The 13,733-nt window shown below is 45.3% G+C and overlaps 1 protein-coding gene across 1 annotated transcript in view; it reads left to right on the top strand.

Annotated features, from left to right (window-relative positions):
* Positions 1-13,171, top strand: part of RCOR1 (REST corepressor 1) — a 111,503-nt gene extending 98,332 nt beyond the window's left edge. The window contains exons 9-12 of the mRNA XM_068540225.1: positions 4,193-4,270; positions 4,495-4,552; positions 5,184-5,413; positions 9,136-13,171. Coding sequence (XP_068396326.1) covers positions 4,193-4,270; positions 4,495-4,552; positions 5,184-5,413; positions 9,136-9,177 — 408 coding nt within the window. The 3' untranslated portion in view covers positions 9,178-13,171. The remainder of the gene's footprint in view (positions 1-4,192; positions 4,271-4,494; positions 4,553-5,183; positions 5,414-9,135) is intronic.
* The last annotated feature ends 562 nt before the right edge of the window (positions 13,172-13,733 follow it).

Genomic DNA, 13,733 nt, shown 5'->3' with positions numbered 1-13,733 from the left:
TTTAGAATCACCTTCTCAATTTCCAGAAAAGTAATTCTGCTAGAATTTTGATTGGGATTGTGTTGAATGTATAGATCAGTATAGAGAATTAACATCTTATGATCCATGAATATGATATATCCCCGCACTTCTATAGATGTTTAGTTTCTTCCAGTACTTTGTCATTCTCTATGAACAAGTCTTGTATTTCCTTTATTAGTGTTATTCCTACATGTTTGGTACATTTTTGGTGCTCTTGTAAAGAATATTGTTTTTAAAATGCATCCTTTCCTGATTATTTGTGCTTCGTGTGAGAAATGGCTCCTCCTTGTCTTTTCGTCTGATTCTGCGTAAAAGTCAAACCCAAAAGTTAGCCGAGCAGCTCAGTGCCGCCCTTCCGTTAGTCACCTCCCCCCGACCCCAAACTCAAGATGAATTATGGACTGGTGGTTCACTTTTAGTTCTTGCTGCCTTTGGTTTGTCAATCTTGATGGCTGCCTTGGCAGGGCTGAGAAGAGAAGGGTGGGGTCTGTGGCCCCGGCTATCCCCTGGTGAAGGAGGCCGCACAGACCAGGACCCGGCGCGCCCCTCGGAGTTGCGGGCTTGCGGCTGCCACAGCTGCATTCTAATCTTAGGAGAATCACTTAGTTTTCCTGGGCCTCTTTTCAAATGAGGAGATGAATCCTTGCCTGCCTGATCTTACAGGATGTGTGAGGGCGTCACAGTAAGCTGCATCTGCGCTGGGAGAGCTCTGGGGCTGGGGCTGGGAGCTCCTCTGTGCATTTCACCTTCATCTCCGAGGGGCCTCAGTCCCCTCTGCTGAGTGAGTTCCTGACGCTTGCTGTTCGGTGTCAATATGTCAAAGAAGGAAAGAGACCCTTTCTTCTACAGAGGTGTTACTGACTTTGTAGTATGATAGATGAAGAGTCTTTGGCTTTCAGAGCCAGGGTCAAGAGCAGGAATTTTTATTTGAAGGTAGCTGCTCAGAATTGACATTGTTGAAGAGAGAGGGCTCAGAGGCTGACTTACTAAGAGGTGAGGTCAGTTGTTTACTTTCCACAGCCTTCAGGACTTCTGCCAGCTGCACTTGAGACGCACGTGGCGGTCAGTCACACAGTGGGCATTTTATCCTGGATGCCCCCGTGTCTGGTTGTGTGCCAGGGAAACAGTCATCCGATGAGGACAGGAAACCTGACTAACAGCAGCTCAGACAGCGAAGGATTTATTTTTATCAAATAGCAAGAAATTCCAACATCCGTGATTGCCGGCGTTAGTTCCTCTGTTCAGTGGTGCTCTCGGGGACCCAGGTTCTTTCAGATTCTCCTGCTCCACCATTCTTAGCTTTTAGGCTTTTCATCTTGCTTGTTGCCTCACACTGGAAGCTGCAGAAGCCATTTTGTCACCTTCGTGTCTGCATTCAGGGCAGTAAGAAGAGGGGGTGGAGGAAAAGCTTTTGCCTTCCCAGAACCTCCTGGACTTTCTGTGTGGCAGGGCTTTGCAGCCCAGCTCCTCCTAGCACTGAGGCAATCGTCAGCCGCTGTCAAAGATACAAGTGAGAAGGGGGCTGGGAACGGCTGTCGGGTTAGCCAGCAGACACTGCTGGTTGCATCAGGTCTTTCCGGGTGGAGAGAATGAAATGGTCTGACCTTAGAGAAGAATCACTAAATACCCAATAAAATAGAAAAAAGAAAGTTGTGTTCAGCCAGGAGCTCTAGGTAAGGCACCAGGCCAAGTCAACTGCTTTTTTTGTTTTTTCTTTAAATGCTGGTTACTTTTTGTATCCTGTTTCTTATCCAGCTTGTTGCCACTCTGGCTTCCTTTCCAATCGGCATGGCGCTGGCAAGTAATCCCTATTCTTACTCTGATTAGTAAACTCTGGACACTGCTAATTTGGAAAATGATTAGGAGCAGACATGTAGGTAAATGAGAATATAGAGCTAACTTTTAGTTCAGGACTGTGGATGTTTTACCTTGTAGCCGCTCATTTAATCTCTATGCTTCTTTATCCATTGATTTTAGAGGGAAAATGCATGTGTTAAACAGGTTGGTCTCCTTGGAAAATGCATGTTACTTAATCACAATGCGATACACACACACACACACACACACACACACACACACACATACACATGCCCAGCTTTGTAACATATATATATCAATAACTAGCTAGAAGGAATAGAGTAACTGGAATGCCAGGGGGGAGGGGATGGGGTCGGGGGGACATGTAGTGGTCTATACCCCTGACTTTTTTGTGTGTGTGTTCTAATAAAACTTTATTTATAAAAATAGCCAGTAGGCTGGATTTGGTATGTAGATCATAGTTTTCCAACCCCTGCTATAAATGAAACAAGGTTTACCATGATTAATAATTATGAAGCTCAGTTATGTCTAGACCCCTGACTTTTGAGAATTTGCTCATTCCCTGTCAGAAGTTTCTAGGCCTAGTTTTCGGAATTCAGGGAACATAATCTGAGTGCCTTGCAGTATTTTGTGGGTATTTTGTGGGCTGTTGGTAACTGTGAGCTCTGAGAAGAGTCTAAGATTGTGCTGTTCAGTGTGGTAGCCACGTGTGGTCTTTAGATTTTAGTTCGGATTAATTAAAATTGGAAAAATTAAAAATGTGACTCCTCGGTTGGATAAGCCACTTTTCAGGTGCTTAGTAGCAGCGGTGGCAGGTGGCCGCCATGTCGGGCAGCCCAAGTTTAGAATATTTTCATTATCAGAGAGAGTTCTGTCAGCTTATGCCGGTCTGAGAGCTTGGAATTACTTACTGTGAGTAAATTTCAAGTATTTTCTTCTGATTTTGTACCTTTTCAAAATAAACTAAAACAAATTTCAGTAAAGCAAGGTCCTGGTTTTTGGTTTTACTGTAGAGTGAATTTTGTGCATGTTTCCGGTATTTTTCTTTTCAGTGGTTTTTATGTTCTGATGCGGCATCGTTACAAAAGATTTGAAGTGGACTGTACTTCTGGCAGACTTTGAGGCCCTTGGTAAGGGCAGACAGGGTCAGTTTCTGGTCCTTACAAGTGCCGGTCTTATTTACTTGCCCACTGGTCCCATAGCATGGAAAATTTTTCCTGTACCACCCCCCCCCCCGACCCCTTAAACCTTTTAGAAGAAGTAAAACAAAGGAGGAAAGGATCTGTGAAACTGGAAATCTATGAAATGTAAGTCGTCGAAAGTGGGGTTTTTAAAAATTGTATAAGTATAAAAAGTTTTTTTTAAAGAAGAGAGAGATTTACTAAAAAGTGAACCACCATCTCCACTCGTCTCCCACCCCTTCCCTATCTCTAAAATTTCTGCTTTTCTTCCTTTGCCTTAATAAGATTTCTGCTTTCAAGGGCACCTTCTGATCATGAATGTTTTCGATGTTTTACTTGGGAAGATGAACCTGTTCCTCTGCTTGCTTTCTTATTTGCTCAAGTGATTATTCAAGAGTGAAAAATGATAGGGCCAGAGTTCCCCTAGTGCTAGGCACAGAAATGCCCCTGTGCTTAGTGTTGAGAGAGAAGGGCCCCCTCCTGTGACCCCGCTTGTTCAGGAGCGCGTGCAGAATTAGAGAGCAGCCGTGGAGTGACTGAGTGGCTTGTATTTATTGTTTGTGTCTTTCTTTTGATTAGGCAAGGACAGTGAAAGGTCCACTGAATCAAAGCAAGAATGTGGGAAAGATAATTTGTGAGAAAATGAAGTTACCGTTGCTCAGAATTAGACTTGTGGAAAACTGACGTACTGCTTTCTTTTCTCCTCCCCGTTAAAGAAGTCTGCAGGTGGGGCTTCTGCCCTTTGCAGCGTCCGTGCGGTGCTCCGGGCCGCGAGGCTCTCCTGCCTTCACTCTGCCTGCTCTCTTCCTTCAGCTCAGCTCTGTGTGGCGGGAGCCCAGGCCTTGTCTTCTGTGTCAGACCGCAGTTGTGCATTCTGCGGCCCAGGTCGCCTGTTCCGAGCTGGTGCATTAGGATTGTGTGCGCAGGCACCTTTTTACCACCATCCCTTCCGTCTTGGTTGTCTCTTGTCCGGTGCCCTAAGCAAGTCAATTAAAGAACTTAGTTAGCTGCTCTCAAAGGATACTATAGGCACCTCAAATTTGGGCCACCTTACAGGTCAGGAACTTCTTTCCTCTTGGTTTTTTGTTTCTTTTAGCTTTCTCAGTTCTCTTTTCTTTTCATACCTTTATAAAAGTGTTTCATTTTTAAAATGAAAATCTTCTTTCCCTTAGATTCAGAACATTAAACAGACGAACAGTGCTCTAAAAGAAAAACTTGATGGTGGAATAGAACCGTATCGACTTCCAGAGGTAGGATTATGTTACTGTCATCTTTGAAGTCACACCTGAGTTTATGTGTTTAAGAATTTACTGTCTGTCTCCAGTACACGTCTCTTAGAAGGAAAGGTGTAGACATAATTTTATAAGCTTAGTTGATGTTAAAATTCTGACACGAGAAAAAGGTTCATTAATGCTTATAAGGGCACGCCCATCTCTGAAGGTAGTATGCTAACAGGGCTCCTTTGGGTACCCAGGTCATTCAGAAATGCAACGCGCGCTGGACCACAGAGGAGCAGCTGCTCGCCGTGCAAGGTAGGAGGAAGTTCTTATAAAATAAAGGTTTAGGAACAGCAGTCGCTTTCAGGAAAAAATTATACCCCATCCTGCTCCCAGCACATCATTCATGTTGAAACAAATTCTTGGAGGATTACGTCCTTCTAGCGGGCATCATTTTAGCTAAATTACCGCATTCTCTTTGGGCTTTACTTTTTTCCTTTCCCATGTCTCACAAGATGTAAAAATTAATCTGGACGCCTCCGTGTTTAAAGGTGTATTTCACTTCAGCAGCTCCTCGTTGGGTTCTGAGTAGTCAGGAAGTACAGCTCGCGTGTTGGGGTTGTTTGGTTGGAGGTGTTCTAGTCCTGGGGACGCTGAAGAGGCCAGTGTAGGATGTCCGTGGCATAGGGTAATTGCTGGGTGACTTCAGTTACCATGCGACATGTGACAGGGAGGTACGGACCCTGCGTGACAGGGTCACACGGAGTGTCTCTGCCAGTCACCCACACTGGACTCTATACTACTCTTTTCCATTGGTATAGTACGCTAAGATAGCGCCTGCTGTTGAAAGCCTCTATGTTTCCTTATCTGGATAAGGGGTAAGTCTCAATCGTGTGTGTGTGTTTATTTTTCTCGTGTTGAAAAAAATGCTTTCTTACATCCTTAGCCATCAGGAAATATGGCCGAGATTTTCAGGCAATCTCAGATGTGATTGGGAACAAATCAGTGGTACAAGTGAAAAACTTTTTTGTAAATTATCGACGCCGCTTCAACATAGATGAAGTTTTACAAGAATGGGAGGCAGAACATGGGAAAGAAGAAACCAATGGTCCCAGTAACCAGAAACCTGTAACGTCCCCGGATAATTCTGTCAAGATGCCTGAAGAGGAGGACGAGGTGAGTCTGAAACAGTTGATCTCCGCCAGATTCATGCTCAGTTCTCCAGTTAGTTTCTTCATTGATGACCTTTTCCAGCTGTAGAAATACTTCTGGGTTTCAGCTATGTCAGTAACTTGACTTTTACCTGTAAATGCCATAATACATGTGTTGACTTCAGTCACTTTTTGGTCACTACGTATATTATTCACATTTTAATTTCTGGACCAATTCTTAATTCCATCCTGGTTTCCTCCGGCCACAAAATATTCCACATTACCAATATTTCCTTAAATACAATGACAGCTTTGCCCTAAAACAGTAAGTTAGAAGTGCCTTGAGTATCAGTAAAGCTCAGTCGTGTGCAATGTGTTGTCATCTCCTGTGAGGTTTACGAACGTACCGGGGAGTCTGCAGGTTCCTGGTCTGTCTGCTTCCACAACCGCTTGCCTTGCTGCTCTTCGGGGCTGACCTGCTGGAGTACTACTGATGGGGACACTTGCAGGCCCTGGGTTGCGTGGAGGCTGGCATCCTGGTCGTCTCCTGGGTGGTGGCACGGATTTCATCAGCCCGGGCAGCAGAGGTCGGGGTGGGGGAGATCGTGGAGGCTGCCTGCCTGCTTCCGGTCAGGGTGGCCGGCCCCTCCCTCTGCACGTTTACCTCCCCCCTCCCCCTGCCCATGGATGGTGAGGCAGGGCTGGGAGCCAAGATTCATTGCTGCTGCCTTTAACATTTGCATTTGCTCACTGACATGGCAATTTAAGGGTTAATTTGCTTATCACTTTCTTATCAGTCTTCCCCAAATGAGGCAGGAGTGATCTGAAGTTACCTCTTTTGTATTGCCCGTGCTGCCCTTTGCCCCCGGGCGGGCGGAGAGCCTTGTGAAGAGGACACTGAGGCCTGTCAGGAGACAAACACTAGTTTTGTTAGAATTAGACTCTGTAGAGCCTTCTACCAGAAAATCTTTGTAGTAAGTGTGCAGAACCTATAGTACTGACAATGTGAGTGGGGTCCTTGAGTCACACCCAGGCATGGCCTGCCCATGGAACAGGATAGCATATGAGCACAACAAAGGTGTTTTTTCTCTGTTGGCAGTGATTTTTGTCTGTGTGCTGATTTCCCCTTTAGCAACAAATTAACTTCCCTGAAGTCCTGGACTCAATTTAGGAAGCGCTGAAAAGATGAGGATTACTGGGGGAGGAACGTCAGAATTTGCAAGAGTGAAAGCTTTCTTCCAAGTCTGTTTTCTGACTTAAGTCCCAGGAAGCAGAAATAATAGGAAACTCAGATCTCCTGCCTCTCAAATTTAATCAAAGCCAGCTTTAGCAGGGTTAGCATGAAAAATGAGATCGTAGATTTAGGACCCAGGGTCATCATTTTCTTAGGCCTGGCTCTTTGACTGACTAGCTTAGGTAAGTCAGCTAACTTTTTCTCATGTCTTGTTAGCCCAGAAGTTGCATCCTTCACGGTCCACTTGCTGTGCCAGTGGCACAGCAGAGTCCCCTCAGCCCGTCTGCCTGGCTCGTCCAGAGCTAACCTCCCCCGCCCAGCAGCACGTCTTCTCTCTCTCTGATGGTTGATGTTCCCTGTGTCTGTTTACCCAGCCTTCTCTTCAGAAGGAATGGGATTATCTAACTCAACCCGAATATCTACTCTTTACAGCTCCTGTAAAATTTTTTCACTTCTTTAGTCATTTAAAACTAACTCACTCTCTCTCTCTCACACACACACACACAGACGTGCACGCATGTGCATGCCTTTATTTCCTTTTCTTTATCCCTTTCTTTTTATTTATTTATTTCTCTTATACATTTATTTTATTTTATTTTTATTTTTGGCTGCATTGGGTCTTCGTTGCTACGCGCAGGCTTTCTCTAGTTGTGGCGAGCAGGGGCCACTCTTCCTGTGGTGCGTGGGCCTCTCAGTGCGGCGGCTTCTCTTGCTGTGGAGCACGGGCTCTAGGCACGCAGGCTTCAGTAGTTGTGGCACGTGGGCTCAGTAGTTGTGGCTCGCGGGCTCCAGAGCGCAGACTCAGTAGTTGTGGTGCACGGGCTTCGTTGCTCCGCAGCACGTGGGATCTTCCCGGACCAGGGCTCGAACCCGTGTTCCCTGCACTGGCAGGCGGATTCTCAACCACTGCGCCACCAGGGAAGTCCCTCCCTTTCTTCTTATGTTTCTTATGGCACCAGCCCTCCTGCTTCACCAGCCTGGTTTTCTGTTCTCCATACGTTAGTTTGCAGAAGGAAATTAACCTGTAAGGACCAGCTGCTTCTCTGTGTCCACCAAGGGCCTCAGGGAACTGGTTAGTTGTCTGTCTAATCAGTGCTCAGAACTTAGTGTCCTTGTAATTTCCCATTCTTGTTTATCCTTTGGAATCCAGCTGCTAAGAAAGATGTCTGCTGGTGTCCTGCCTGCCCTCGGGTTTTATGTATTTATGCAGCACAAACAGGGAAGAGTCCATCAGATTTGAGAAGTTCTGGAAACATAGCGGTCTGTCAGCTGCGGGCTTTTTTCCTTCAGAGCTAAGGAAGGAGAGCAGCCCAAGAGGGTTGAGCTTTTGAGACTCAGAGTTCTCTGGGGTGGCCAAGGATAGAGTACGGGGACGTGTCAGAAAAGCACAGAGGGGTGCTAAAAGCGACTGGATTGGAGATAACACATTCTCACTTAAAATTATAGAATGACTGAGTGTATTACTAGTGAGGAGAAATCTGATTTGACTAGCAACAGTTCTCATAAATTGGTATTTCACCTGAAGGCACAGCTGTTTTCAGATTTTGGACTCTTAGCTCAGCTGTTTCCTTAGAAGTAAGACACCACTGGGATAGCAGTAAGCTCTATGACTTTTAGGCTTGGGTCTGGAAGTTAGTCTTAAAAAATGAGAGTAGAGAGTTAAGAAATGCCTTTGGGGCTTCCCTGGTGGCGCAGTGGTTGAGAATCCGCCTGCCAATGCAGGGGACACGGGTTCGAGCCCTGGTCTGGGAAGATCCCACATGCCGCGGAGCAGCTAGGCCCGTGCACCACAACTACTGAGCCTGCGCGTCTGGAGCCTGTGCTCCGCAATAAGAGAGGCCGTGATAGTGAGAGGCCCGCGCACCGCGATGAAGAGTGGCCCCCGCTTGCCGCAACTAGAGAAAGCCCTAGCACAGAAACGAAGACCCAACACAGCCAAAAATAAATAAATAAAATAAATAAATAAATAATAAAAATAAAGGAATTCCTTTGGGGAAAAAAAAAAAAAAAGAAATGCCTTTGAAGCTTCTAAGAAGATCCTGCGATCTTTGGTATCGTCTGTACCCCAGCATGTTCTGGTGGCTGTTTGCTGAACGGGGTAGGCACGATGGTGTCCCCTCCGGCCAGTCCTAGGACACCTGAGTGTTGCTGTTTGCCAGGCACTGTGCTGATACGCCCTTTGCAGGGATTCTTATTTAATCCTGCGAAGTAGACATCGTTATTGTGTATATTCTGTTGATGAGGAAACTGAAGCTCAAAGAGAAATGATACCTCGTCCAAGGACACACAGCTAGAAAGGACAGAGCCAGGATTTGAACCCAAGACACATGGCCGCAGGGGCCACACTCTCGCCCTCCGTCCGCCCGCCTGGCCTCGGCACAGGCATTGCCTCGGGGCCCTGCCCTTAGGGACAGCGTTTGCCGCCGGGCAGGGTGGGTTGGGCTGCACCAGACCAGAGTTAGCAGTTAATATTGTTTACCTGTCTTTGATTCTGCTCTTTCTCCTCTGCTCAGGCTGCTTCTGTTCTTGACGTCAGATACGCATCTGCCTCATGAGAAACTCTGGTGGCTCTGAGCACTTGGTATGGACGACTGTGTTATCCAGGATTCAGGTATTACAAGGCATCACCCAGCCATCTGCATCACACCTCTGTGGGCAAGCAGCTGTTACCAAAAAGGCATACACTCCAGTCCTGTGCTACATCTGCCTTAATTCTCTGCTCGTTCCTCCGTGTTGGCGCCACTTCCCGGAGAGCTCTTTGCGTCTCACGCTCTGCCTAAGCGAGGGGGGTCCCGTGGCCTGCCCGCCTCCTGCGACCCTGGGGACCACCGCCTCAGTCGGAGCCCCGGCCCACCAACAGCAGCTCTTCCCCGTCGGCGGCTTCGGAACAGGTAGTCGACTCGGAGGGCGTGACTCTGTTCCTGCATGGCGTGCAAGCTCTACTTTGTGCATAATGTAACTTTCAGAGTAACTGTGACCCCATTGGCCTTCTAGGAAGTTTTCTTTGTTCTTTTCTGAGGCATCCACCTAAGTGATATCATGCTTCTTTGGAAATCACAATATATTGGCAGACTGCATTATAACCTTTATCGTGCCAAACAGCCTGACACAACTCACATTTCCCTAAATGTCGGTATAATTATGGTTTATAAATTTAGTTGGCTTCAGTCTCTCCCTTCTCCCTTCCCGCGAGGTAGAAAGCTCATTCGCAGCAAGTGTCCTTGGACACTGTCGCTCAGAGGGAACGTGGACTCAACACTTCGTGCCGTCAACTTTCAGATCGTCACCCCAGGATGGGCGTCACCCTGTCTGTTCCTGACCCCCCACCCGTACCACCGCCCAACTCCAAGAGATTTGGTCCATACCACTGTACCTGGTGCTTGTACATTTGGAATTGGTGCCTTCTCCTTTTGGCAACCATGTTTTCAACCCTTTTTCTGTTTCGGTGTCTTATTTCTTCTTTAACGTTTATTGCTTGCCAAAGATGACATCACTGAGATTAGGAGACAGGGGAGAACTTGCTGCAGGTTCTTGACAGAGTGCAGATTTTAAATGTCACGTTAGGGCAATAATAAAGGGTATTGGAATAGCTGGTGATGGTTTTATAAAAGCTACGTGCTGTTTGTTCCCCGTCCTGTTGGTATGCCTGGCCTTTCACATGTCACTGCACATAGCCTCTGTGTCCGTCATCTACTGATGTGACCACATGAGCACCGTCCTCTCTCAATATTATATCGATAGTACAGGACAGAGACGTGATCAGTTATTGGCTCTAGTGAGACCGAGATGGAAAGAAACAGTCTGCGAAGTGGTATGTAATGCCTTTGGTTGCACTGGGAACAAGTACAAATGTTTAATAAATGTTTAAAACTTCCATAATCACTTTTATTCTCTTGCCAGACCGTGGGCTGCTGAGGGGTTGAGGGTAGACTGCGAGGTGTGCTCTAATGTGACCCGTTCCCCATCCCACGGTCGGTTCAGCCTGCACTAAATATGTTGGAGGAGCTTTTTTTGTTGTTGGTTTTTGCATCATTTAAATATTTTTCGTGCTTTCAATACCAAAAAGAAAAAAAATTGCAGATGCTTTAAGGCATAAACAGAATTCTTAAGAATTTGAAATATGCAATTAAAATTTGATGTGTTTTGACTCCCAAGCACCTTGGCTTTTTTTTTTTTTTTTTTTTAAAGTCAGCTGGTTTTCTCTTTAGGAAGAGGGTCAGCAAGAAACCTAGATTGTTTGGAATTGTACTTCTTTTTTTGAAATCTGGAGAAAGGTCATTCAAAAGGGGAGTGAAATGGGACTTTGCCGATTTTCGACACTTGTCCCTGTGAGAGGTGTCTGTTCATCAGGAGCTGGGGACGAAGAGCATGAGGGGGGCTGCCGGGCATCAGGCTCGCCGTCCTACCTACATGCGGCGGCACGGTAACACTAGTCACAATGTAGGGCTCATTTTGGTTTTATCATGAGCCTGCTGCGTAATTGGAAAGTGGCAGGAAAAACGTGGGTAAGAGGCGGCATAAGTTTTGCACGTCGCTTAAAGGGGACACTAGGCCTGAAAGAAGATTTCGCTTCTCCTTGCTTCTTCTCGAGACCTCCTTCCTCTTGACGGAAGCGGTAGGCAATTTGCTGCAGTGGTTTCCCAGCCAGTAGAGCTCTTCCTCCCTTCACCCCCAGGCTCTTTTCCTTAAGAATCGATCCCCTTTGGCAGCGCTTGAAGGTTTGGTGCTGGGTCCTGTGTGGCGCGGCAGGCATCCCGGCAGTGCCAGGCCTCTGTCTGTGCTCAGACATCCCCTTACCTGGTTCCTGGCACCACGTGGTCCCCGGTCCTGAAGAGTCATGTGCTGGAGTACTTGCTATCACAGCAGCTGAATTTCGGCTTTCTCTCCGAGGGGGAGGGGCATGTCGTTTTCATTTGCCGGAAGGAAAACAGACAGTTGTCTTTCCCTGACTGCCTTCATTGTAGTCTCATGCATAGGATAGCACTGTGTTTTAAACTGTTTCATTACACTGTCTTTGCAATGATGTTGTAAATGCAAGAAATCACTTAGCTTTAGAAGCCAAGTGATTTGGTCTTATTTTATGCGAAGACCCTTTTTAACATATCAAGACTTCGGTGCATCAGCAGGTTGTGTTTGGATGTGTAAGGGGTACACAGTGACAACTGCTTCGGATGCAATGTTCACTTAAGCTTTGTCTTCTTAAAAATTTATCAATGTGAATGTCATAATTATATATATATATTTTTTGTGGAAAATTTCTCCTAAGTATAAGTTATTGTGCAAAATATAGTACCATTGAAGCAAATGATAGTTTAACTTTTAGTTTAGAAATCCTAAAAGATATAAATTGTATTGCATATGCATTAAAAGTTTGTTTTATTTAATTTTATGTAGATGTGTAAAGTGTTAGGTAAAAAGTTGTTTTCACGTATTCATTTAAACACCTTGTTACTTGAATATTGTGTTGACTGGTCATAAGCAGTGATGGATTCTGTAATATAGGTCTTTTAACCAGGAAGCAACCCTGCCTCGGTTGTGCTTATAAGGTGAGCAGTGGTGCGGGTCGGTGCTGGTGTCAGCAGGAGCCTGAGGTTAGTGTAACCCCCTCCGCGCCCCGCTTCCCCCGTGTCGTCTTGGTACATTCGTGCCTACCAGACACCAGTTCCTCAAGATGGCTTTTGATAGTTTTTAACCTTTGATGGTCATAAACCTCTAATCAAAAGATGAAAGAGAAAAAATAGTTGAGTTTTAAAAGCTTGCTGTGGTGGACTAATTAAGCAGTAGTTTTCTGTGCGTGTATAAGGTTTTCTCGACCATCACACACCACTCTAAGTGTGCTCGTTGTCACTTTAAATTTCAACTCTGCCCTGTTTTTGTCTTTCTGAATATCAGATGTACTATTGGTATAATTGCAGACCAAAAATAAGCCAAATAGTGCATTACACTAACTGGATCCCTTCTTACATGAGCAAAGGACGGACGGCACCAGCTCACGCGAGAGCCTCATTTCTCTTGTCTAGCCTGATCTAAATCAAGTGACCCAGGATTCAAGCTTTTAATACCAAGTGAAACTTTGCCTCAAGTTGACTCAAGGTGGTTACCTAATTTGAATCTAGTGATCTTGTGCAATGCTCAAAAACAAATACTCTTTCTGCCACTCCCTGGATCTCTGCAGCTTTCCCTACTTACAGTAAAGCACAACTGCAGTAACGTTGCAGTGCAGCAGAAGGAAGGTCAGTATAGCCTATGCATGTTGTATGATACTGCGTGTTTACAGCCCCTCTCCTAAACTCAAGTTGATACTGGAGCGGATAGTATTGCATTACGTAGACTTACCAACTTTGCTAAGTGCTTTTTAGACTGCTTAAGAATTTTTCAAGATTTTAAAAGATGTATAAGGTTAAGTTTGCAAATATAATGGAAATGCTGTATATCTTTTGAAGTGATAAAAATCCATGTTGGAATTTTAAAGAAAATACGTTGTAATAATGCTGTTGTAAGTAATATTTTAATGTCTCTTTTTGCCTGTTTTCTATTTCAGCACATTCATCGTGGTGAATGTTCATAGCATTATAATTGCTTAGCCATCGAATGATAACATTTGTTAGTAGAGACTGAAAATTTTATTTGTGAAATTCTGCAGAATTCATTTTTCTATTTCCAATATTTGCTGAAGTTAAATAAAAATTTTCAAGCCATTGATGTAATAAAATAGGAAACAAAAGAATTTTCTGACCCTCCACCCTCTATCAAAGCAATACCCCACCCTGATACAAAGTGGGTTTTTCCCTGCCTTTTTGCACTGGGCCTTGGGATTTCTGAAAGTGTAAATTCCCCAGAGCTGCGCCCTGTGGGAGCACAGAGCCAGGGGTGCTTTTGTTCTTAGCCTTTATCTCTACCTGAACTACATTTTCATTTTATAATATATGATAAGCTTATGGTTGGGATCAAATCAAGGTACATGAGTTTGTAACGTTTGTGATAGTTGAGGGCTTAAATTTATAGGTTGGATGAGAGGAATTTTTTCCCCCGTTAGCGATTTTTCTCTTTTCTGGCCGACCGGGCTTGGGCACGTGGATGCTGGCCTCAGCACAGCCTCAGGACTGGCAGA

This window comes from Eschrichtius robustus, chromosome 1 (genome assembly GCF_028021215.1).
Source record: "Eschrichtius robustus isolate mEscRob2 chromosome 1, mEscRob2.pri, whole genome shotgun sequence".
In the NCBI taxonomy this organism is placed as follows: Eukaryota; Metazoa; Chordata; class Mammalia; order Artiodactyla; family Eschrichtiidae; genus Eschrichtius; species Eschrichtius robustus.
The sequence above is the reverse complement of the archived record's forward strand: the minus strand, read 5'-3'. Positions and strand labels throughout refer to the sequence as shown.